The sequence below is a fragment of the Lepisosteus oculatus genome, chromosome 27, assembly GCF_040954835.1.
Source record: "Lepisosteus oculatus isolate fLepOcu1 chromosome 27, fLepOcu1.hap2, whole genome shotgun sequence".
Lineage (NCBI taxonomy): Eukaryota > Metazoa > Chordata > Actinopteri > Semionotiformes > Lepisosteidae > Lepisosteus > Lepisosteus oculatus.
The window spans coordinates 9,180,363-9,206,784 of NC_090722.1; the positions used below are offsets into that span (position 1 = coordinate 9,180,363).

Consider the following 26,422-nt stretch of genomic DNA (forward strand, 5'->3'; position numbering starts at 1 on the left):
TGAATTTGGTTGCAGATCAAACCTTTGGACCTGGTTATGATTGTAAATCACCGTTTTTCAACTGATTTATCTAGTGAAATAAAGAATTACAATTACAGGTGCACTTTTATGGAAGGTTTCAATACGTACACTATAACAGTTTAGGCATAAGGGTGTGACATCATTCTCAATTGGATTTCCTTAATAGACTCTGTGGGCTTTCAGGGACTTGATGCTCACTTCCTTTTCACAGTGTGTGTGAGGATTTGCTGGCTGAGAGTTCCTGTGGTTTTCTTTTTATACAAGCTGTTGCCAAGGCTGAAGGTTAAAACACCTTTTCTAACCATTCTTCTGTGCCCCAAGAGGTGGCAGTCTTTGTCGTTTTCCTTAAGGTATTCCGAGTCCCTACGTTATTTTAAAACACGTGGTGAAAGACTTTATTTATCTCCAGTTGTTAATTAGGCCTTTTCAATTTCAATTTGCCCTCCTATCTTGTTTTTAATGCTTTCTGTGCCAATCTTCTACACTTCATGTACACATCAAGTCAAGATGTACTGTAGCAGATGTTTTGAAATTCGTCCGTCTCTGTCATCTAAGAGCACATGAGCTTAATGTGGTGACAATGCAAGATGCACTAGTCAGAAAGGGTTGGTAGTGTAATATTACAAAGTCAAGGTGGCACGGTGACAGTGGTTAGAATCGCTGCCCTGGTGGGTGGGTGTGTGTGTGCGCGCGCGCTCGCGCGTGAATCCTGCTTTGTAGGTTAGGCTCTGAAAGAAACAATTGGAAAACGGATAATACAAAGACAGTGAACCAATCTAGCCCAGTTCTTCTCTAAATCCCTTAACAGATTAAAATGAGAGGCCCAGTCCCATCATCAAATTGCAAAAGCAGTTGCTTTGCTCAATTTTCTATACATTTACAGTGCCTGTCTTATAAATTTCAGCTCCCTAAACAAGTGTGTGTGTGTGCTCATGGGTTTTCTTTCACAGCTACAGCTAAACACGCCTCTTTTAAAAGTCTTTCATCTCCTTGAAACAGTTTAATTTTGAATGTTTCTTTCTTTTGTTGAAAGCTGTACTAGGAGAGCTTTAAAGATACACTGCTGCTGGGTCTAACAGACTGCGATGTTTGTGCAGTAGCTCTGCTAAAAGGGCACATGTGACACCTCCCCTCCTTCCAGGAATTAGACAGCCATGCAGAGCACTGGTAGACATGACTCAGAATGTGATTGAAATCTGCCTTTTGATATCTCCACATTACTGTGACAAATTCTTAGCTTTCACATTGGGAAGTGGGAGTTTTGAAAAAGTGCTGGAGAGTACATTAATCACTACATGGACAATTAATTACTTTTTGGCAACATATTGAGTATAAGTGATTAATATTTTCTTTTACATAAAACATATACTTACATTAAGCAAAAACAGCAGAATTCTAAACTCACATCGAGATTTTCAGTTCCTCTTTCCTTAATACATTTATAAGGAAATGACCTTACTGATGTTTCTATATTTTGCCATTTAAACTGAAAGGTGTATTGAGTGTTCTAGCTTTAGGTGCTAGGAACTACATTAGTAATTGTTAGCTTCTTAATTGAAAACTTTCCCTTGACAACAGGGAACAGCAAGGTTTGGAAGATCCTGGACTAGCAAACCACTGGAGCTCAGCAGGGGTGAGCCTGCAAGGTACCTGGAGGGGAGACTCCTGGGAAAGCTAAGGCTGCTGCTGCAAGAGGTGTTAGTGGGGCCAGTAGGGGGCCCCACTAACACCTGCGGTCAGGGGGCCCCTGCGGTCTGTGTGGGTCCTAATACCCCAGTATAGTGTTGGGGACACTATACTGTAAAAAAGGTGCCCTCCTTCAGAAGAGATATAAAGTTCTGTAATAATAACATAATACTGCAGGTTAGAATCTTATTGCTTCAATACCACAGAGAACCCAACGTCAATACTAGGCTTGTAATTTGTGGTGTGTCTTAGTGGGGTTTGGTCTAGGATATGTATGAATATATTATTAGATTGACACAATATCTTTTAAATTACACTTTGATACCATGTGAATGCATTTAATGTTCGGTCAAATATACTGCAATATACAAAAACAACAAATGTACATATTTATTTTTGAAGATCTAGCACAATATCTTTAAATATCTTACAGCATATTATAAAATTACAAAACAGTATATTTTGGAAAATATATTGCAATATACAAAAAGCAATTTACATATTTTACAGTGTATCTTGGTATAGTACAAGATATTGGAATACATTTCTTTCATAAATGACAGTATAACATTTTAAAATATATTCCTATTTGTAGAAATATATTTAAAAATATATATTTCATTTCTGTAAAAGTACATACATTGTATATGAATCATAAGAAAAATTGAAAATTATTAAAAGTGAAAAAGAAGTAGTATCATAGTTATGCTTGTTGTTAATGCAACACATCAATAATGCATCGTAAGCAGTCTAATTAGTACAGTTCAGCATATTGAAAGCACTACCACACAGAATCATCAGAATGACCAACAAAGGGACACAAGGAAGTGCATTTTAGAACTACCAGAATACCAAAGAAACATTTTTTACACTACGGGTTGTGGGAGTGTGGAACAAGCCACAAGGCTATAGTGCCGAAGCAAGATATTTATCTCAGAAACTGGACAGATTCTTGCCTCAAATCAGTAGATCAGTACATACCAGCACCCAAATAAAGGTTCATATACAGTCATCAGATGGCTTTTTTTTCCCCCACAGTCTTTTGTTGAAATGGATCACAAAGCTCAATTGATGAATTCTTCGAGATTGTTTTAAAATGGAAGAATACAAAACCACTCACGACGGCTGCTTCTTTCTTTTTCCAGGAGCAGGTCTTCTGGCTTTACAACCCCTCCTCCAGATTCTGTCATCAAGTGATGACCACAGGGCTGCTCTGTGTACTGCTGTCAGACGCGACAGTGAAATTTTGTAATTTCACTGTCGCGGTCCTCCTGCACGACAGAAAATAATTGGACATTACTGCTCACGGGGAGGACTTCTCTCATTGGAGTCAGCTTCTGGGTCCCAGTGAGAGGGATGGGGTCGAGTCCATATGTTTGTATGCGAGTAACCGAACATGAGAAACTCACATCCCCTTTCACAAGCCAAACCTGCAGAGCAGGGTGGAGCAGTTCCATCATGTATCTGCAGGCTAAGTATTTGTTGCCTCTTGAATTTCAGAGGCCACAAAATCCATCAGTCCTGATATTATTCATCTCTGATACTCTGTGCCACCCTCCCAAAGATATATTAAGAGACATTTTGGGCAGGAGCAGCTAAAACTAATGCTAACATAGCCCAGCTGTAATGCAGTTGACTAATACTACACTTGAAAAAACCTCAGACAAGTGTCACATACAGTAACACTGCAGACATTCCCTGAGTGCAGTTCGTTGTGGGTGATCTTTCTGTGCTTGGCAAACTACAAAACAGTCTGCCATTGCCTTCACCTTTCAAGTTCCCTTCCATGAAACAGATCAGGCTGCACTCTTAGAATGTGACTTTTCATATTTGTCCAGATGTGTGTCATTAAACAAACAAAAAAAAACACACAGGTCACACAGAGGGCCCTGGGAATCATCATTTTATCAATCTCCCCACTGTCACTTACTCTTTGACTGTCCAAACTCAAAACCCACCTTTTTACCAGGGCCTGTGTCTACTAGCCCTACAATCTACTCCTACTGTCTAGACTAGATTAGCTCTTGTTCGTCTGTTTTCTTTTACTTGACATTGTACTATTTTTGTCTTTATCACTATGTACAGTGTCCTTGTATTTAAAAATAAGTTTGTTATTATTACTGTGTAAACACTAGCCTTATGCTGTGATGTTTGTGCCTGTCCTTACATGATGTACAAGGCGTAACTACTGTACACTAGATCTTTCTTTTTGCTCTAACTGTTGCCTTGTAGTTATATTCTTGATGCCTTTGAACATGAAATTAAACATCCATGTACTGTTATTGCAAAACAAAAATCGTTCTTACTTGTGTGGCTTCTGTGAATTTCTTCTGACTATCAATCTACTGCAAAGAAAAAATAAAAGACAATGGTCAAAAACCACAGTGTTTTCCACACACAGTGTGACTCAGCTCAATCTGTTCTCTTATCCAGCTAGAGCCTTAATGTTTCTTGAATTTGTACCCAAATGACAACAACCCGAATCTCTGTCACATATTAAAATACATCTGTTCTCTATCATGAACTTTCCCAGCCTGTAGTAAAGAATAAAGAACACAGTACTTCAGCAAGGATACAATAAGCCAAATGTTTAAAGATTCCTGCAACAACACAATGTCACAAAAACGTTTGCCCCACAATTTATCATGTATAACCAAATTCTAATCCATTAGGGAGGGCTAGAAATTCAGTAACATAACTTTTATTATTTATAGGTTTTGCTGAGAATCTGATTCGTTTTTACATTGACTATTTGTAAAAGAGAGACGGAACTAGGTACCCACATCTACTGAAAACATGGTGTTTTATTAAATGTTTATTGTGCAGGAGTCAATTCACCGTGTCAGAGAGTACCGTGTTAAATAATCTTATATTATCTGTTATCATGCTTTTGAATCGGTCGTCTTGCTTTCAAGAAACTCTGGGATGAGAAAAAAAAAAAGATCCACAAGGAATCTGAAACACAACAATGATCTGAATAGCGAAAGTGGAGCTTGCAGGATATGTTTGACTCAGGCCTCCAGAAAGACACATGAATAGAAAAGGATCAGGCTTACACGAATGCAGAGATTCCAAATATAGCACATACACCAAGTATAACAGCTACTGCCACCACACCTGGATTAAGAGAACAAAAATGTATCATTTCAAAATTCAAAACTGCGTCTTCTGCTCATAAGAACATAACAAAAGTCCTAAGATTAGAACAGGTCTTTTAGACATTTTATCCATACACTAAGAATTTATCACACCATCAGTGCACATGTTTAACAGCTCAGAGTCTGTTAGTCAACTAGCTGAGATCTAGTTCACATAGGATTAACTTGTTCACAGAAGAACTAGTTTACATGAGGATAAATCTCTGCATGTTTCTCTAGACCCCCAAATTGATTCCTGTCCTGTTACACAACCCATAAACCTGGCAAGGCCATTAAAGCAAAAAAGTTTTCAATATGCACAATATCATCACTGGGGAACAAAAAACCAGAACTAAAAGCTGTTTTTTAGCATGAAACCTCAAGATCAATTAAGCTACTACAAAGGATTGTATTTCTGTAACCATTACATATAGCAGCTTCTTAATGGCAGAATATTTTCTGCTCGTAAGGGATAGCTGTGATAAAAAAAGGACAGCTTTAACTCCCTCTTCCTATTTTAGCAGAGCTTACCATATTCATTTCCTTGGGGAGGTAGATGGGGGTAAGTTGTAGCTGTAAGAACAGAAACCATAAAATAGTCAAATAAAACAGCTTGTTAGGGCAGCAATCACATGACAGCAGTCAGACGTAGCAAGCCCTACAAGATCTTTGAATCTAATTTAATTTTAATGTTTGAATCATTCTGATAGTATGTGTCCACAACAACAAAGTCTGTTTTCTGTCTCAAATTGTTGTGCAAGGGCTGAATATGGCCCAAACATTTGCAGAGCACTGACTTACCCGGAAGAGTGGTGGTCCTTTGTGAGGTACAATCTGAAACAATATAAATGTGGGATTAGACGTCAAAGAGTTACAAGATCTATAAACTGGTTTGAGAGCAAAGCCACAGCAGGGCTCAGCTGCCCCGCACAGAGAAAAAATGGAAACTAAGCAGTGAGATAAATATTTGTCTGTCAACAGAAGAAGGACAAAAACTTTATCATTAAAAGAACTCAAAGAAGGAATACAGAACACATTAGCCAAAAAAAATTACCGGTGACTGGGGCCTTTCCCTAAACTGGTAAGCGTGATAATTATCATAAAATAATTGACAAAGATAATAAAATTTCCTCCTTTCAAAATAATTACGTTGAAGTGAGATAAGCAGGCAAGCACCAGAACCTACTTTTCAGCACAGTCAGTTTATTGGTGGAACTCTGTCCTCTCCTGTGCAGGGTGTCATATTCCAGATCATATCGGCCTCGGTCGCCCTCCGAGACATTCGATCTGTAAAAAAGCAAGGTCCTGCCAAACGAAGACCAGCACAACAATTTGCTTTCCAGCATTTTTGCAGGGCATTCCTGGGGCACAGATTTGTTAGAATACACCGGTAACTTTTCAGTGTCATGGTAAATACTGATAAGTCCCTCCACAGGGCCAGATACATTAAACTCTAATGCCGCAGGTCTCCCGGAACAAACTTCGAAACCTGCAAGGAAAATAGACCACATTAGGAGGACTATTACAATAAATTATACATGAAGGTGAAATAGATCAAATTCTGTTATATTGTTACTGGATTAGAGAACCACTGAGACAAGGCAGAGATGGTTAAGGCAGGACTCTTGATAGTAGTTATCGATTTGAATCTCAGATCCCTACATCTCTGAGCGAAGTTCTTTATCCTGACTGTGCTAGCACCCTCTACGGTACACACTGGTACCAAACTTGGCAGGTAATAAAACAGAATTTAATTGCATTAAAAGAGCATTGTTGGAATTCAAATTGGGCAAGAGCATCACCTCCTAACATCAGCCAAACAAATGTAGCCACGAAACGTATTGCAGACAACTGCAAGGGTCTGCATGAAGGTAGCAGAGGTAGCAAAATAAACCTGAAAATCAAAACAGGACACTTATTACCTTCTAAACAATGTGTACACAACATCTGTTTTAATAACATTTTCGGAAAGGGGTGCATACTTATGTAAGCCACAGGGTAGTGAAGTGCAAATTGTTAGTCAAAAATGAAGTCATACACCTTTTTTCAAATCCTGAAATTGGAACCAATGAACAAGAAAGATCTGAAAGTAACTCACCAAAACAGAGGTTCCCAAACAGTGTGAGGAAGACAACAATGTTCAGAAGACGACCTGAAACAACACAAAAACAACCAGGCGATTGGTTGGTCTGAAAATCCCCCTGAAGTTCAATCCTGTGTCAGGGATTGCATTGATTTTGACCCTGAGCATCAGCAAACAGCCATTTTAGAAGGTCTTTCCTGTGGTGTGAGCTGTGACAGGGCCAGGGATTATTAGATTATCCCATATCGTTGGCTTTGTCAATAAATACTGATACCACTAGCTCACATCAATTCAGAACAGGGGTTCTCAGGGACATCTGTGACTGCTGTTTTTTGTTTCAGCTGGGCTCTTTATCACCAGTGTTAATTACTGTTGCTTGGTTTAGGGTTTTTTTTCAGCTTCCAGGCCTTGATTTTAAAAAGACCCTAGTTACAGAGAAGTATCTACAACACGTTCAACACATAGAACTTTCTGTGGTCTCTCCTCATCTTGCTAATCAAGACCTACATCTGTCCCAGCAGACACTGGGGTACTACAGGGACAGAACCACTGGTTAAAAACAATGTCATCTTCTATGAAGGCTCTGAAATAAACTACTGGTGGTCTATTGAGTTCTGCAACACCCCAGGCCTAAGACAGTGGAAGTGTCGGATTTGGTAAATATTCTTCCACGCGATCATCTAAACCAGGCCCTGTACAATGAGCAAAGTCAAGCAATCTCATTGAAGAAAACTCGAGGTCCAAGTTGCTTTGCAATGGCTTTGCACAACAGGCCAAGGAAAGTGGAAATTTTAATTTCCAGGCCCTCTCAGTCACAGTAGTGCTATCACACCGTGTGGCAATGTCGGGGCCCTGTCCACCCACGACAGTGTCTGCACTATCATGACACAAGGTCCAGTGGTGGAGCTCTGTGCTGCCAAGATGTTTACTTTACAGCTGTGTGAGTTCAATCAGAACAGGCTGAAGCAATGCAAACACTATAATTCCGGGGCAATGTGTAGATAAAGTCAGCTCTTAAGTCAAACAGAACCAAGCCCCTTACTGAGTTCATTTTGAATGACAAGATCAGCAATTAACTGATCTGTTTTAACAAATAAAAAAAATACTGTTTTATAATAAATATTTAAAAGCTGATTTAACTGTACAATGCCTCACCATTAAACCACACACTTGGTTTAGGTGCATAGCAGTTTGCATTGCATTGCTCCATGTTTTAGAGACAGATCTTCAGTGTCTGCTGCATGTCTGTGTTTTAGTTAGCATTGTCTCTGTTTGATCTGCCTCTGCTTTTTTTCTTAAAGTATCCCTTAAAAACGTAAAAATTCACACTAGGAACTTGCACAAGTCAGTCGATCAATTGGGTGAGAAAATAATAAGATCTTCTTTGCAAAAAACCCCAAACATTGAAAATATCATTTCAACAACTCAGGGTAGGGAATGTTATCTTTGGACTTGTCCTTCCTCTGCTCCTGGCCTGTGAAATCCTATCACTGGATTTCTTCCCAAGATCATAGGACCTCCTCCTGAAGGTCTTCATCATCAGGACCAGGGGACATTGTCACGACTATAGTCCCCCCTCCTTAAGGGTGCTCCAGCCCTTTCACTATAGACTTCATTCTCTGCACCTGTTTCCCATTCCCTGCCCACCTTAAAAGCCAGGCGCTGAGGCTCTTCCGGGCTCTGCATCTGATTTCCATATCGTGCGAGTCCGGGACCAGGAAGCGCCTGGTCCCGTTAAGGTTTTAACCTCGGTTCCCGTTCCTGTTCCCCGTCCGCCGGTTCCGACCCGGCCTTCGTGGTTTTTAATTCCGTGTTCTGATGGATCTTCTGGTTTTGGACTTACCCCTTGTGTTTTTGGATACTCTAAGGATTACTCTTTGGGATTGTTCGCCTCGGCCACACCTCCCCCGTGCACCAGCGCACCTTGGACACGCCCCCTTGTCTTCAGCCCCGTTTTCCTGCATGACGTTTCCCCAGTGTTTCCCCACTCCGTCGGACTGTGTCGTCCGCATAGGGTCCGGAAAGAACTGTTCGTTACAGAATGCAGAGCCTACACCTGGACCCCGCGGACGGCACCCTGGCAGCCCGGATTCCATCAGTCTTTTTTTCTCTCCCCCTTTTTTTTTCTTAGGGCTTCGGAGCCGCCCTGAAAAGGAGGGGCGTACTGTCACGATATTAGTTCCCCCTCCTTAAGGGTGCTCCAGCCCTATCACTCAAGTCTTTATTCCATGCACCTGCTCCCTATTCCCTGCCCACCTTAAAAGCCAGGCGCTGACGCTCTTCCGGGCTCTGCATCTGATTTCCATATCGTGCGAGTCCGGGACCAGGAAGCGCCTGGTCCCGTTAAGGTTTTAACCCCTGTTCCTTGTCCCCGTCCGCCGGTTCCGACCCGGCCTTCGTGGTTTTTAATTCCGAGTTCTGATGGATCTCCTGGTTTTGGACTTACCTTCGTGTTTTGGATTCTCTATGGATTATTCTTGGATTGTTCGCCTCGGCCACACCTCCCCCGTGCACCAGCGCACCTTGGACACGCCCCCCTGTCTTCAGCCCCGTTTTCCTGCATGACGTTTCCCCAGTGTTCCCCCACTTCGTCGGATTGTGTCGTCCGCATAGGGTCCGGAAAGAACTGTTCGTTACAGACATTTTCTGTCCTAATCTGAGATGATGATGGGTCAGTTAATGGCTGAGAGCTCATTGATTGGCCAGACTGACCACCTGGTTCTCTCACACCTGGGTTTTCAAGGATAGAAAGTTAGAGGAGCAGATCTTTGACTTGCTGGCCAGTTTCTCCTTGAAGACTTGGAGCCAGGCCTGTGGGCTGTCCCCAGGGGGAGATCTGACAACGGTGGATTTTTCATTCCCTTCAAACCTCCTGGTCACTACTGTGACCTTCATCATGCCCCCCATCTTCATCCGCACTGTGAACAGCCTCTTCATTCTCAACAAAGCCTAAGATGGTGTGTGCTGTGACCTCAGGGAGTGTTTCGCCTGTGGCCAAGGTTTATGCTTTAGTGAGACTCTGTAAACCTTCTCTGTTCTTACCGCCCATGTTAGCAGAAGGTCCCGCCATCAAAGACTCCTCTCAGTCAAAGTCAGCGAACTGCCTGAGGATCCCTCTTCTAGGATGGCAAGAAAAGACAAATTGCACTAGTTACATGGCTCAAAGCAGGACCTAACCAGGACTGTAATTTAATTTATTAACCCTCTTCTAGTTTTTCTGACTTTTTCACAGGATGCCACACTTACTCATTTAAAACACCACAATATGTGTGAGGCTTCCTGTTTCCATCTAACAAATACAGCTAAAACACGAAGCAACAGCCTTGTTGGGTGCTTTTATAATGTCCCGGACTGATCACTCTATTTCCTTCTTTTTGGTGACTTCACACTTCTGTCTCCTAATTCTAGCTAGTACAGAATTCAGCTGCGCACGGGACTAGGACTGTGAGAGCATGTTACCCTTGCGTTTGAAATAACGTGCAACAGTTCACCACCACCATCACAATCAAGAATTCCTCTGTTATCATTATTAACAATAACATATACTTCTCACAGTCCTATATAGAAAATATAAACAGCAACGTGTGGGTTGGACATTAAATTAAAAGATTTCAGGCATTTCCTGACTATGAACCCAAGGTAGATGTTTAATCTCAGTTCTATTTCACCAAAAACAGCATGAGCATTAATGAGGTAAACAGTAGGAAAATAAAACCCTTTTCTCACTTACTATTGTTGATGTTATGAGAAATCCAAAAGATAAAAACAGTTTTTAAACAGCTGACAAGAAAACACTATTAAAAAAATCGAACTTAAATACAACATATAACACGATTAGGTTCCCAGAAGGGGGAAATTAAAATGAGGTTATTCTGCAATAATACAAAAGTGACAAACTCACCAATACTGAAGCAGCAATGACCTTTATCCAACGGAATAGTTTATAGTTCCAACCACGAATATTAAGTCCCTACGGGTCAAAAAAGCTCTAAAATAACGATGAAGGTCAAAAACTAACTCATTGGTGAGCCTGTATTGTTTAAAACTATAGCCTCCACAGTCATAGCAGGCAACATACTGCATGAGCAGTGGTGTTTCAGTCTCTACTGAGACAAGAGTGATGCCAACAAAAGTTTTCCACCACTTTGAGTGGTTTTCATTTCTTTCTTTCTAAATGTTGAAACCTCTCGAGCATGTGTTGCTGATGTCACATTGGCAAGTTTCCAGGAATGCTATGACTAAACCCGCCTTCGTACCATCATAAAGGGGGTCAATCCAGAACAAGCACTGAAAGTCTGACCTGTTTACATTACTGTTGCTGTATTTCTGTCTTTTCGTTTTCTGTTCCGGAGCACCAGATGTTTCAAAGCTATTCATCTCTCTCGGTGCTAATAAAAGGCTGTGTCTTTTGGTTGTGTTATTCTTAAAAGATCACTTTTCTGGCCGTATATAATTTCTTGCATTAGGAATGTGTCTTTTTGCAGACCCCAGCTTGCTCTCCATGAGTCACACAGACGGGGAGAGAGAAGCTTGGGGTCAGAGCGCCACTGCAGCAGCTGGGGTTAAGGGCCTTGCTGGATTTGAACCAGCAACCTTCCAGCCACAGGTGCAGATCCACCACTCCGCCCCAGTATGACACACTGGTATGACACCGAGTCTGAAGGCAGGTACGCGATGTGACTGCAAGTGTTCAATGATTTCTGGAAACTGTCGGAGATTGCAGAGTAAAGACTAATTGGAGCCCAGTGAGGAATGCATTCGTTACATTACACATTCTTTGAATAAAAACACATGTAAATTCTACCTTCCATTTACTTATTATTTGCCCTGTTATGGTCTAACCCTCCTTTCCCTCTCCTCATCTGCCACCCTCTGTGGTCTAACTATGATCCTACATGCTGCTCATTGACATTCATTTACCCACAATTAAATTAACAAGTTAAACCAAGTTAAACTTTATGCTTGTTTTTGCTCACAGGATGGGGATCCCCAACATCTCAGCAAACATTCCCTCTGCTTTGAATTTAGAAATGTTTACTCTGCCAGATGTCACACACTCTATCTAAATAAAATCTAACATACAATATTAATAATGCCTGCTGGTAAAGAACAAATAGCAAACGGTTATATCTCATGTGTTCTTATATCACAAGTACAGAAAGACTACCACGAGGTCACCAGGAATTCCCCTCGAGCTGTTGTGCGGTCACACTCAATTCACTGCCTGGAAAGGCTAGAGAAGAAGTGGCACCTTCTGAGATTGAGTGACAACTCTTGGCAGTAACACATCTGATTGAAACACCCAAGGCAGACACAATCTGTGCTCTGATAGATCCTTCAAAATGACAAGCCATATGTGACTACTAGCTGACTTCATTGGTAAGAGTACTTGTATGGAGCGCTGGTCCTGGCTCAGGCTGTGGAAGGACAGCATCCTGATAAGTACCATTAACATTAACCGCGCAGTACCATTAACTGAGATAGGAATTCCGTGCCACACACACGTGGACAGGACATACACACAGCTCAGACAAATGAACCTGGCCTTCAAGCCTTTGGAAACTGCACATAAACCGCAGTGCCTGACAAAAACTTGCAAGGTGAACATGCAAACTCCACACGGAAGGTACCCCAGTCCAGAACTGAACTCGGGATCCAAATGCAGTGGCACAGCAGCAGCACTTGTGCCACACTGCACAAATGTACCCTCTGAATGGAGAAAACTTTTTTTTTAAATGGACAATATTTTGTATAACCATATTTTCCACGGAACGTTGGCTGTTTCAGCTCCTTCCTGCTTAACTGGCATGGAAAATATATAATAGTATATAATATACAACGGTATCACTACTACACTGAAAACAAAAAAATATATTGATAGCTTTTGCTCTTAGAAGCAATAATATTTTATGGAAATTGACTCAATAGTTTCAGCACAGGAGTCAAAGATGGAGATGCTGGGGTCTCCTCTGATTAACTCTTAATAAGCAGAAACTGAAATGCAGCCTCACTCGACTTCAGTAGACAGCTCAGCTAGATTCTCACTAACAGAGGGCTCCCATTCTGCAATAAAGCACACTTCAGTTTAAACTTCATTTCAATGTAACTCACACAACCCTGTTACCCCATTTAGGGAAACTGCTCAATACTTCTCAGAGAGATTTTTCTCGATTTAACATTACCATTATTATTAACATGAATGCTTTTTAATGTTACACCCAGTGTGAAGCAGGACCATGCGGGCATCATATGCAGAGAAGCTGACACCCAGCTGTCTCACGGAGCAGTTGTCAGGCCCTCCCCTCCAGTCTGGAACCCTGCTACACAAGCTCAACTAAGAATATCAGACCTGATATCCCCCCCCCCAAAAAAAAGCTTATAAAAGCACAAGGGAGATGTTGAGCAGTGAGACCAAGCCATCCTTCTTAACACTGACAAAATTTGGGAAATTATATTCCCAGCAACACTCATTTCAAACAGTGTGTCACAGCATGGAAGTGTATTTTCAGACAGTAAAGGGTGTCCTCAGAATTCTACACAAAAAAAAAGCATGCTGGAGGAGAAATGAAAACATTAAATGGAAGGATAATGACAAGTCATTCTCACACAGCTGGTAACAATCACCATTACAGACATTAGCACTATATATCAAACACAAATCTCCCTTCACATTCATCTCAAGCTTTCCTCCTCCACCCTATCTCTGCTTGCAATCTCCCGTTGGTCCACTTTGTCTTTTTTTAAAAAAAAAGGATTAAATGTATAAAGAATTTAAAAATACAAATACAACCAGAGGATGGTCCACTTAGTCACCCGTTCCGCACGCACGCCATTCAATTCAATTTATTTTTATATAGCGCCTTTCACAACAAGGTTGCCCCCAAGGCGCTTAACAATGCAAGTGACCACGCATGTTGTGAACACAGAACAGAAAAGACCAGAAGACAACGGAGGAGAGGAACCAAAAACTCCTTAGTAAGGAGGGAAAAAAAAACCTCTAAGGGGTCCAAGGTCAACTGGCTGCACTCAAACTGCGCACTTGCTTAAACACAGTCACATTCCCACGTGCAGCCACTCTAACAGACACTCATGCCGCAACCTCCCTCTTTTCCCTGACCATCGCTCACGATTTCAGATTTTCCCTGGAGCTCCCTAGTGCGCGTACCAACCCTCCTTCGAAAGCCTGTTCTATCCCTTACTTCCCATTTCTCACTAGATTCTGACCACGTCTCTGCCTTGGCGTTTTTGGATTGGTTGCCTCGCTGTATTGTCTCTGCCTGGTCTTGACCAGCGCCTGCCCTTCAGATTTCGGATATAAGGACTGGTTTCCTTTTCTATTTCGACTTCCAACTACTGCTCGGGGAATAAGCCTATTTGAGCCCTGCACAGGGTCCTTATTTTTCAGCATTCATAATTGCTGATGCACTTACTCTGAAAGTGGTTTAACCACGATAAACCAAGCCGGTTAAGCCAAACCAGTCTCACCGCCATGAGAAGTCCAGGCAGGGACTTGAAAGGCTGAGGTTTTTGTGTTGGTTTTTGGCTGTGGTGGTTTGATTTTCACTGCACAATAACGCACACAGGTGCTTTCAACCTTACAGCTGTGTGTTTGGTGTGTTGGTGGACCCACCGAAGATACCCTTATGACTCAACCAAGGGATATGACAGCATTCCCAGAAGTCAGATTAAAGCAGTCTTTTGTTCTTCAGCTGATGTATTTTTAGGCATTTCAAAAATAGCTCACTGCCAAGATATTCAGAATTTTCCAGCAGAAGCTCATTAACAAAAGTTCAACAGTATCTCACAAGTGGCACTCTTCCACAGAGAAATTTGACTTACCCAAATGAGCAGATGGCTGAATAGTCTCCTGTCATTTTTAAAATGTCTTAATTGTCCCGAAGACTCAACAGTAGTGATTTTACTGCACTGACATGCTGGGTAAGCAGTTGTTCTAGTGCAACTGCATGTATGATATACACCCAGTGACCAAAATATTAGCTCCCACCCATCCCCTCTCATTCCAATGACTTAGACTCAGGAGTGTGATGAACTAGAGAAGCACAGAAGAGATTTCCTTCCTCACTTGACCAGTGAAAACACCAGATATCAATTCTTTCGGGAACTGCTAGGCTAGTGGAGAGCAACCACACCATTGAAGCAGATGCTGGAAGATAGAAAAAAGACTGGGCAGACAATTTTTGAAACCTCTGTGGGTTACATGCCCAGTCTTGTTCAAACTCTTTCTGCAGACGTGGATGGAAACAGCGCCAACCAGCATTCATAATTATGGTGAAGTTTCTTTTTGTGGTAGATGTCTGTGGGTACCCTGTCAATGGTGGGCTCTTGACTGTATAGTTTCGGGGACCTCCCAAGTCAGGAGATGGCACAGGACCTGAAAAAACTGAAACTGAGAGAATGTGCAAATGGAACAGTAGGACCATTGTTCATTTTCTCCAGTCTGCCACGATAAAATCAAATCTCATTCTCATATTTTGCCCTTTTCACTAAGCATGCCTTTATCTTATCTTGAACAAGTTCTGCTCTCTCAAATAAGCCATTTTGTGTGCTACATACTAACAGTATAACAGTATTTATAAAGATAGAGATAACAGTATTTATCTGTCAAGATATGAGATGCGGTTTGAGAGTCTAAGAAGACTTTAGGAAGAAAGGGAGCCTTATCAGAGGTGAAACTATAAAAAGAGAGGAGGACAGAACTACAAATAATGAAAGAGGAGATTTACATAATTAGAACACATGATCTAGAAAGCAATGCCCAAAGAATAATTCATTATCGCAGCAAATGAGAAAAATGATATACTGTACTAATGAACTAAAGTACTTGATGTGCATAAGCCTTTTATCCAAATAATTCAGTGATAAAATTTGTGGTAAACCACAGACATGCCTTCTAAATTCTATCCTACCATTCTCCACACTAAATTACTCTAAAATCTATCATCTTCTAATTCTCTGATTTTTGTATTCAGCATAAAATTCCAGAACAAATGTTGTCACGTAATAAAATTAGACGATATTGTGTAAGTAATCTAAAAGTGTTTTGCGTAGCCTGACTCTACAAGGCTTTTATTGCTGGGTTTTTTTTTTCTATTGTACTTCTTCTGAACTCCCAGTCAAAGAATTCAATGCCCAACTCCCCGCAGACATAAACTTTCATTTATAAGGCTCCCACACATTTATATTTTTTTCCAGAGAGGTTATTACTCATAATCTGGCAGTGCTTTACGGTCCATAAAATATGTTAATCAAATTTTAATGTGTACAGCACAAATAAACTCTCCTTCACAAGCATGAAATAAAAAAAAACATTCTGAAATATTTTTGGAAGGAGTCAATGCAGAACATTGTATTTAGTTGTACTTGCTACATCCCATATTCAGAGATGAAAACTGGTATTTGTAGAAACGACTGTTTTTGCCATCTTCATCCTTATCTACTACTGCATAGTTAAAAACTCACAGCTGAGAGACTTCCACACACACACACAAAGCAATATGACCACATACACTTCACTTTATTAAAAATCTGGATGGTCTATGACGTAGCATGCTTCAACTTTCTTGCATAATGAGTCACACAACAAATTCTGAGAATTTATTCATATATATACACACACACAAGTATACAGTATGTGTATATATACGTAATATATACAGTATGGCCTGTCCTATTGAAGAAACATCTCCATTTGAGTCAGAACAGCTGTACCGTTACAAATCACATACAGAAAAATACCAGTGTAGTTTATAGGTTAACGCGCCATGATTTAATATTGTGATATTTTCACATTTAATATTTGCACGTAAAACAGTGTGATTAGACATCTCAGGTAAACCCATAAGCAAGGCCAAATCCACGTTTTTATTAACCTACACGTCTCGCTTTGAGTTGACTTGATAACGTGTAAGGTATTCTTTTAATCCTGAAGCACAAGCTTTCTTCCTGGCTGTAGTCTCGTGTTCTGGCAGAGAAAGATCTGTTCATGCAAATATGGAGCATGTGGGATAACCGCACGTGATATTGCTTTCTCTACATGAAAGGTGTGTGGAAAACCACGTCTTTGCCTGACATTCATAGTAGTTTCGCGCCATTACATGTGTGCATCTGCGGCCGTGTTGGGGCGGAACTGCGAATCCATTTCCTCGAGCTTGACTGCTTAGCTCGATACAATATTGCATCGAGATCAGATCTGCATCTTTTGCAAATACGGACACAACGCTTTTCTTCTGAAAAACCCTCTTCTGTTTGCGAACACAACCACCGTGCATCGCTTGCTCTTGTATCCGAAATGACGACCGAGAATCGCTGCTTTCCTCGATTTCAAAAGTTTAAAAAATAAATGTTTACTCTAGGGTGTATTCAATATTAAATTCCCATTCAATAAAAACATACGTGGTGGTGAGGGAGACTCATATCAAATGAATGAGGAGTAGTTTCCATTTTCAATTTCGCTCGTTCGGTTTCAGTCATTGGAGTATCTCGTGTTGATAAAAGTACCCTCGATTTACTACCTCGATTTTTGTTAAGAAGCTTACTCTTCGCCTGTTTTAAAATTGCATGCGAAATTATCAGCCTTTTTACCACACCTTTTTTTAACCAGTTTCATATTATATTATCGGTCGTGCAACGCTAGGTTTTATTTAATCCTAACTCTAAATCCGTAAAATATCTCCTCCGTTGTGACACTAATTTGAGTTTCTGAACCTTTTAGAGTTTTTTTTTTTCAGGGAAAGGAGCCGACCGCTGAGTAAAATATGTTTAGCTCGGCCGAGTACCACAAGAAAGATATGATTCACAAAATGACTGCAATTGACACCTTGACTTCAATTGACTGCTTTCTAAAGACGTAGTACTTTCACATCAGAATAAATCTTAAAGAACCAGACCTCACATTTGATTAAGACATATTACCCTCGTCTATCTCCACACACACAAATAATGTATAAATACAAATTGCACTGCTTAAAAAACACGATCTATTATATATAACCACGAATCTATAATTAACAAAAAAGATTACCTCGTCATGCGGCCATGAGACTTCGAGTGAAATTAGCTGCTTAAATGGAAACTTCCGTGACTTCCGTTTTAGAGTACAATTCGTGCTGGTCTTGACGCCCCTTTAATTCAATTAAGATCTTTAAAATAATGTCGTCCCTGACAGCTATAAAAAGAACACGCCTTCTGAGTACAATTAGCAAGTTCGCATAAACACACACCTGAAGACGGCTCCCAAAACGTTGGTTTTCTTTCTTCTATTTTTCAGCACGGAATAAACCTGTTACTTGTTCCTTTGCAGCCACCTGAACTACTAGCATATTATACAAGTTTGCAATGTTATTTCTAAGGGAGTGCAGACAGTTGTTTAATTTTGGCTTCCTACTGTATTCTCCTCTTTGGAACTGCCCGTATACTGTTAAAAATGTATTTGGACAGTCCACTCAAAGCACTTCACGGGTAATGGGGACTCCCTTCTTCCACCACCAGTGTGTCCCCCCCCCCTGGGTGATGCGCCAGTACACTCCCCACACAGCAGCTCTCACTGGGGAGGAGAGCAGAGTGATGAAGCCAGCTCATAGCTAGGGATTATTAGGAGGCCATTATCAGTAAAGGTGTTTTAAGCTTTCTTCTCCCTTATTTTTAACTGCCGTTACCCTGCTGTTGTTGACATTGATGTCACCCAACGGTGGTTTCTGCTTCCTCATTCCACTAAAGTCTCGGCAGTCATTAAACAGGATATTAACTAAACATGCTCCTGCCACAGAAAAAGGAGCACAAGATCTCATGTCACCAAACAGCATTATCAGCATTCTTTTTATCAGTTGCTTCACAATCACATGTTTTGCTACATTTACAAGTTTTATGTTACATTTATAATATCATCTGGTTCTCCTAGCCTGTGGTCTCAAGTCACATAACAGCTGTGCTCAAACCATCTGATAGAAACTTATAGCCATGATGTCATAACTGTTAATGTAAAAAATAATTAGTCTCATATGTTATGATGATGTGGTAGCTCTCATGATAACAACATTTCCTGTATTACAAATGATATAAATGGTTAAATATGTGGCCATACTTTGTGATATGCTTCTAAGTTTTATTTTCATCCTCTCTCTTTCTTCTCCTCAATGTTAATACTTCTCTTTCCCTTGCTGTTTTAGAACACTTTCTTTTTCTTAATTCTTTTTTGAATCAACTTTTTTTTTGTTATAAACCACAACTTATGTTTGTGGGGGTGGGTGTTCCACTCCATGGCCTACAGCTGTGGACCATACAAACCCATGCAGACAGACTTCACCAACCCACCCACATTTGAGCTGCTCATCTTTCAGCATTTTCCTAACACAGGCAGCACAATTACTGAAGCCAGTCCAGTCTGGATGGTGCTTAGGCAGTTGTGCGCTACCAGAAAAAAAAGGGACAATTTTCTCTGGACTCTCTGTATGAAAGGACAAGGCTGTAAGACATCCTTACAAGCTAAGGATTGTCAGAAGTCATCAAGGTAAGAGCTACAGAAACTATATCACCCCTCCTGTTGAAAGTAGAGCACTTGTAGGTAATATGGTTCCCAGCCTGAAAAACAGCTAATGGCTCTGACAAGCACAACATGCAAGGAAAACAGAGAATCCAAAAGATCTTTATTGCATGATCTTTAAGATCTTAAAATGGCTTAGACCATAGGAAGTGATCTGCTCATTTAAAAAGATCCAAACAATCTGAGTTAGAGAAATCTGAGGAGTTATGCCTTCTAAAACATTTTTGAAAACTGGGAGACACTTTTGTTTTGAACACTTGATATGTATGGCGTCCCCATGTGGCTCATGATAGATTGGAGCTTAGATTGGCCACTATGGGCTTGTTCAAACATTGGTCAATTTACCAGCTGACTGTGACAAGGACTCTCTAATATGTGCCACCCTTGCCAGAGCTCTGTTCAGGTAAAGCTGGGACAAACTGTCCTTGTCAAGACCTCACTTGGCCTTATGTTAAACAACAGTTCTGGGAAACCTGCAGGGCACCTGCAGTGATGTCACTGCGGGACACACTGTTCGACCAATCAGAGCAGCCTCTCCTGTCAGGCACTGCGGAAGTCATGCGTCAGGACAGATGTGTGGCAAAACATGAGGCAATAGATTGCATGACTCATTTTCTAACAAACCTATAAAGGTAGTCGGTGCTCTAGAGACAAAGAAAAAAGCAGTTGGTGGTTCCAAAATAAACCAACAATGGCTGTACGAGATCTTTAAGGAATGTCAACTATAAACTTGCCCAGAAAAATATTGCTTGAAATGATATATTCATGCTTAGCACTCAAAATAGGTGGGCTAACTGTAAATTAATAACTATTTGTTCTTTGTTGCAGTATGATGTGACACAAAGGAAGTGTATAGCATGTGATAATTACAGTAAATTGTGTTTTTAGCATTCAAACACCTAAAATGGGCAGTGCTTACAGAAATGCTGCTATGCTGACCCTGACAAGGGTATACCAGGAAAATAAAAAAATGTGACATCTAGTGTATGTACCATTTCCTTTTTGTTTTCTTCCAAAAAAAGGCATGTGATTAATTGAAAATTCCCCTTCAGTTTGAGGAGACACAAGATTTCTCTGACGGAAAGTGTCTTACTTCAGCACTCCGATACTCTGGTGCACAGCACAGCAGCAAATTCACGGTTGCACAGCAGCAAACGAGAGTCCTCATATATTCCCTTCAGCTGCCCACGTGAGGACAGAACCCCAGCTGATATCTCAGGTTAGGGTCTCAGGACCCACCAAGGTCAGGACAGCAGGCGTACCATAAATACACTGCTCGTCGGAGGGAACATTTAAAAGACATGTGTGTGATGCAGCTTGAAACTGAAAATGGCCCACTTTGGTCCTCACATGCTATGTCTCTTGTGTCCCTTTCCATTTTATATACCCAAAGCTTCCTCTACCCCTCCCCACCCTTGATCAAGGCTCAAAAGCTGAAATGTTTTTCTTTCTACCTTTCTTCTTACTTTTGGAATTGCTTTTTCTGCCAAATTATAACTATATAATTATATATAAATTATAAATACATTTATTCCTGACGGTCTTTGTCATTTTGGGAAACTGCAACAGAGCACTGAAGTGCTGAAACCCACTGGAGCTGAGCAGGTGTGGGTCTGGTCAGTTCCTGGATGGGAGACCTCCTTGGAAAGCTAAGGTTGCTGTTGGAAGAGGTGTGAGAGGGGCCAGTAGGGGGCGCTCACCCTGCATTATGTGTGGGTCCTAAAGCCCCACCATTGTAATGGACACACTATACTGTAAACAGGCGCCTATACTGTAAACAAGCACACCGAGAGAAGAAAGAAAACACCTTGAAAGATGTACATTTGTGCTCTTATCTCCTATGGTGATGAGTTTTAGGGTGTTGCCCATAAAAGGAAATATATTCATTTTCTGCTGAGTAAGGAGTTACTGCAAACCTTTCTTTGAAAGGTGATGGGAAATCACATGATAACTACAAGGCTGGGAACCCCCTATAGCTGTTTTATCTGCCTGTAAGTGCTAGTAAGTACAACAGAAGAAGTACCTGAGCACCATGTGGTTGAGGCAGACAATTACAGAAAGCAGGCAGGAAATAAAAACAACTTTGCTTTTACCATAAATCTCACCCAGACTTCCCAAGAACAGCTTGATTGCTAAAACCGAGCAGAAAGTGGCTTTTTAGGCATGTGACCATCATGAGTAAGTTTAATGTTTGTTCTTTTGTTCAGCATTAAGATGAACATTAAGTCTGAAAGCTATAAGAAGGGATGATAAAAAGTCGCACAAAATAGCCTCGTAGATTGTGAGCAAAAATGAGATCACAATGTGCAATGATAATGTTATTTGGAACTGTTGCAGATGCACAAAAAAATCTAGATCCCAAAAGACATTTTGGAGCTCATGTTGCACAAGCCTTTGGTACTAGAGTGAGTGCTCTTTTGTAAAAGTAAGCTTTTAGCCCTTTCTTTTTTGTTTCATGCCTCCAGAATTTGGAATCAGCAGGGTGTGTCATGGTTGCCATGGTGCCAATCTACTATAATTCCCAGCTGTGGAGTCACACATAGCCAAACTGTACCGCTGGCCTCGCATTCCAAATTGTTGTCATATTCGCTCAAAGAGGAAGCTTCCGCTCTGTATAATTGTTTTGAACCTTGTAACTGAGAATTGCCAGAGTGGATTAACTAGGAAAACCAGATCTGAAGAATCCTTTATGCTGAAATCAGCCTAATACAATTTTCCCAGGAGCAGGGTGGGGTGCAAGGTTAAAAACACAAAGCATCTTAGTGCATTTCCACATCTTTCTCCGAAGAGTTAGCTGCAGCCTAATCACCTGATCCTCTGTTTCTTCAATTACATGGACACTCAGAATTGAACACACCCTTCCTCACAGCATTTCTGTATGATCTTTGTCAAAGCGTGCACTTGTACAATTTACATATGCTTACTGTGTTCCTTCATCGACTCAAACAGTGACCTCACGCAGGTGGAAAAGGAGCAGATTTCTCCCCTGAACAAAAGTCGTTGACATAATCATGGCAAAATATGCCATTCATCTCAGGGAAACACAGAGCCGAACCATACGGGACAGAGCCACAAAAAAAAAACAGCTGTAGGAAGTACATTTCGAAAGGAATAGCAATAGGATGAAGGAGGAGAGATGTCAATACGCACACACAATGTCAAACCCAAGTTCAGTATTGTCCTGTTCTTTACAGTGTGTGAACAGATCAGAAAGTGGCATGCTTTCCTCCAGGTCAGTTTCCAAATGTCTGTCTGGTGTATGGTGACAAGTGACAATGCACTGTAGCAGGTGCTTTCCTTCATGTCAGATGATAAGCTAAGGTCTTCACTGCCCCGGCAGGCAAGATACTGGTATAGTACGTAAGAGTAGGGGTGTTGGCTGTTATGTTGCAGCCGCTGCTGCACAGAGCTGCAGGGGGCTGACAGGTCGAGACGTCAGGGAACCCCGGGGAATCCCAGAGAGACGGGCAGGAGGAGAAGTGGTGAGCAGGCAGGCTCAGCTAGGTGAACGAAGGCTGGGGAGACCTTCATCGGGATATAACAGGCAGCTGAACAGGCTAGTTCTGTTGTGGATCCGGGGGAGGAACGGGATCCCAAGGTACCAGTTAGCGGAATTCAAGATGAAGGAGAGTCCCTGCTGGATCACTGCTCAGAGGGTTAGCCGGAGTACGTTAGCAGTAGCTTAACATGCTTAGCTCTAATGTCAGAGTACTGGCCCAGCAGAGAGTCCAGCCTTAACTAGCCTGCCTGGTGCGATGATTGCTCGTTGGATCAACTTCCTGATTGAAAGGTAACGGGCCTAATTGCTAAGGGTCTTGACCTAGTTCGCACACAGCTGGCGGAGGGGCGACTCCCCGTGCGAATGTGCCCCTAGGGACACAGGGACACGAGCCACCCCCAGCACGGGTGTGACATCAACCTTGGGGTCCTGGCTAAATCCAGGGTTTTGGGTTTGCACAATTTGGCCTCCCTGAATTCCCCTTTAATTCAAAACGGTCAAGTCATTTCTCAGTCCTGCACCTGATCTGCTGCGCAGGGGAGCTGCTGGCACAGAATGATGGCTGTGCTACAACATGAATGCCTTCTTATTTGCAAAGCGCTTTGGGATGCTTAGAAAGGAAAAGCACTACACCAATGCAATTAGGCACTGTTGTTACTGTTCTTACAACTTCCTGATAACCATTCTAAATCACGTTTGACAAAGGCTCTCAGGCACAACTGATCCAAGGCAAGGGGAAGGGTGAGCATTCATTTCTGCAATTTCACTGACTCATACAGTAGGTCTGAGAAACACTTTCCTGAATTCACCAAGTGCTTGTGTTTGCTTTAATCATCTCCATAGAGACAACGTGTTTTGACCTTTCTAAAGCACAGACCTCTGCGGTAATGAAAAGGAGAACAGATAAACCACCCAGCCCCCATTTCACACATAAACTATAGTTTTTGGCTTAGCATTTTTTTAATTATTATTCAAGAATGCCTTCTGAATAGGTATAGTCCATTCTGCTTATTTCTTTTAATTTTAATGTTGTATGTTTTAGTCCGCTTATTTTAAGCAATCCGGTACTTCACTTGATGATAAAACTGACAAGCTGTGCTGTTTTATTTTTAGGGAAGCTCGAATGAAAGTGTTACTACTAAAAGACTTCACAGGCAAAGCCAGAAAGAGTTTTCCGCTACAGGGAAAGGGAGTTTTCATGTCATCATGTATGTATATACCTCCCCCCTGATTATTTGCATCGCAGATAATCAGGACGAATGCCTTTTAGCTGGGCCACAAACAGCCTTCAGAAACGTAATTACTTGCCTAACTGATCGATAACTTCCAAAGGATTCCCTGTGTTGAAAACGAGGTAACTGAGTGCTGTCTGTAAGACTTGGCGGATTGGGGCTCTCCGAGATGTGGTAGCCTTGAGGGTTTTTACAGTGCGCTGAGCGACAGCGACCCCTTGTGTACTTTTAGTGCAGTTCATTTGCCGAGAACCACAGTACCTCAGTTCTCACAATGGGCATTAACGTCCCTGCATACACTAGCCACAAGATAAGGTCGCTTTGTTAGCCATATACAATTTCTTGCATTAGAAAGTTGCCTTTACGCATACCCCAGCTTGCTCTCCATGAGACACACAGAGTTAGTACTGCGAGTGTTCTGTGTAATTAAGCAACCCCAGAATTTTGTTTTTGTTCAAGTGGGGGTGGTCAATGCATTTAACCGCATTTAATGATGATTAAGCCCCTATCGGAGGTCTCGGTCACCTTTTCGGACTGTTAATTATGAGTCTGTTTTTTTTTACCGACTTACCAGCGACTAATAAGCAACTGACCCGTAACTTACGCTTTTGATTTGGGTTGGAAAAGGTCTGTAGTGGACGGCCGCTACCAACGTACCGATCTAATGTGACCCACTTATTTCAGAAATTGATCCATGACTGGTTAAAAACCTTACCCAACACAAAACTCGAACACCCACACATCTGCAGTAAATTTTACTTCCGACAGTGACAGAACGCGACCTTTCAGTGAATGAATTAAGAAGACAGAGCCGGTCGGTTCTGACTGATTAATTTCTTCAATTTCGAGCCGAGAAGCGTGGGTAGGCAGAAAGGAAGTTCACTGTCGAGATGAGTTTCGCTAAAACATACTTCCGCAAAGAAACGCCCTGAATGAAACGAAATCATGAATGAAGTAGTCAGCTGATGACTGAACACCAATGTAAGAGTTCAGAAGTCATGGTATGCGCTGATCCGTATCAGGTAAATGAGTTTTCTGATTCAAAGATGTACTGGCATAACACAAACAGGGAACATTTCTGAGCATTAGGAAACTTAACATGCCTGCAAACAGAGCTTGGGTTCGTTCACAACAAGAGAAATGTTCAATTAAAACATTTCCTTAATTTGCAAAGTGACCGACACGCATCTTCGGTACAGATCTGGGACTTCTGCGCCAGCGTTTTCAAAACAATCTTTTAAGCGGCTTAATAAGGAAGAACAGAATTAAAGTCAAACACATTTAAATATATATACGCATTCCAGTGCAATTAAAATATCTTAAAAGCCTAATGTCGTTTTGTGGTCAGAAATAAGAAACTACAGTGAAATAAATCAAACCTGTTTGTACGAGGGTTTGCTCTGAAGGAACAGAGCAGGCGAGACCATTCGAAGCGACAGCATTGATGTTATAGCCTCAGACAGCCACTGGAGGTCGCTGTTTCACAGCGAAATAGCTGGTCTAAACCAGGGATGATCATCCTCGGTATTAGAGGAACACTTCAGTTAAGTTTCGTTAGTTCTTGAGTGCCTTCAATGTAATTCGAAACGTACTTATTTAGACTTATAGCTACCATGTTTCTGCATTCAGTGCTGAGTTTCTAAAAAATAACAACTTTAAGGGTAATGTTTTCAACTATTTCAGCTACAGTATTTCACTATTTCGTCTCCTATGCCATTAAAAACTACTTTCAGTAAGGGTATGAGCCTTATGTGATGAAGATCAACAGCAAAACTCTTAAAAAGTTACTTTTCCATTTGTACATTTTGTGAGTATCTGAAATGTAAATTTAGTGGCTTTGCAGCTTTTTGATATAACTTATTCAAAAAGTAAAAGGGACAGAAACCAGAAGATGATTTGTTATTCCTCAATTTGACCTCAGGGCATCTATTTCAAAACTTTGCATGACATACAGCACAGAGCCACAATCCACCCAGAATTTGAACCCACAAGCCTCTGGGCTGGAATCCACTGACTTATTGATGAACTGATTGATTGACAAAGCTAAGAAGCATCAGTCCTTATTATGGAAGACGTGCATTCGGTGAAGGTTTTACATGTTAAATCTTACATCAGTATGATTTAATGAGGCTTTGAGAAATGATCAGAATAATCAAGTTAAAAACACTTGGATAGCGCCTAACGTGGTTGTCATTCTGAGGGAAC

At 41.3% G+C, this 26,422-nt stretch overlaps 1 protein-coding gene and 1 long non-coding RNA gene across 9 annotated transcripts in view; one reads left to right on the top strand and one right to left on the bottom strand.

Annotated features, from left to right (window-relative positions):
- LOC107075445 (uncharacterized) overlaps positions 1-4,107 on the top strand; it is a 44,621-nt gene extending 40,514 nt beyond the window's left edge. For 3 of the 4 annotated variants that reach the window (XR_011183825.1, XR_011183823.1, XR_011183824.1), the window contains exon 4: positions 2,853-4,107. This is a non-coding gene — a long non-coding RNA (uncharacterized lncRNA). Of the gene's footprint in view, positions 1-2,745 lie in introns of all 4 variants that reach the window. The other variant, XR_001476975.2, reaches the window with a different exon arrangement.
- On the bottom strand, positions 2,891-25,650 carry LOC107075444 (uncharacterized). 5 transcript variants are annotated; one of them, XM_015336598.2, is made up of 9 exons: positions 25,597-25,650; positions 9,970-10,046; positions 6,943-6,996; positions 6,031-6,333; positions 5,646-5,678; positions 5,376-5,417; positions 4,764-4,824; positions 4,014-4,052; positions 2,891-2,978 (listed from the first exon to the last, which is right to left on the bottom strand). In XM_015336598.2, the coding sequence occupies exons 2-9, from the start codon at positions 9,995-9,997 to the stop codon at positions 2,897-2,899; spliced, it is 642 nt and encodes a 213-aa protein (XP_015192084.1). In that variant the 5' UTR covers positions 9,998-10,046; positions 25,597-25,650; the 3' UTR covers positions 2,891-2,896. The 5 variants fall into 5 exon arrangements, with proteins under 5 accessions (XP_015192084.1, XP_069041076.1, XP_015192082.1 ...); XM_069184975.1 differs by lacking the exon at positions 25,597-25,650 and adding an exon at positions 18,168-18,232; XM_015336596.2 differs by lacking the exon at positions 25,597-25,650 and adding an exon at positions 17,969-18,053.
- Positions 25,651-26,422: the final 772 nt, after the last annotated feature.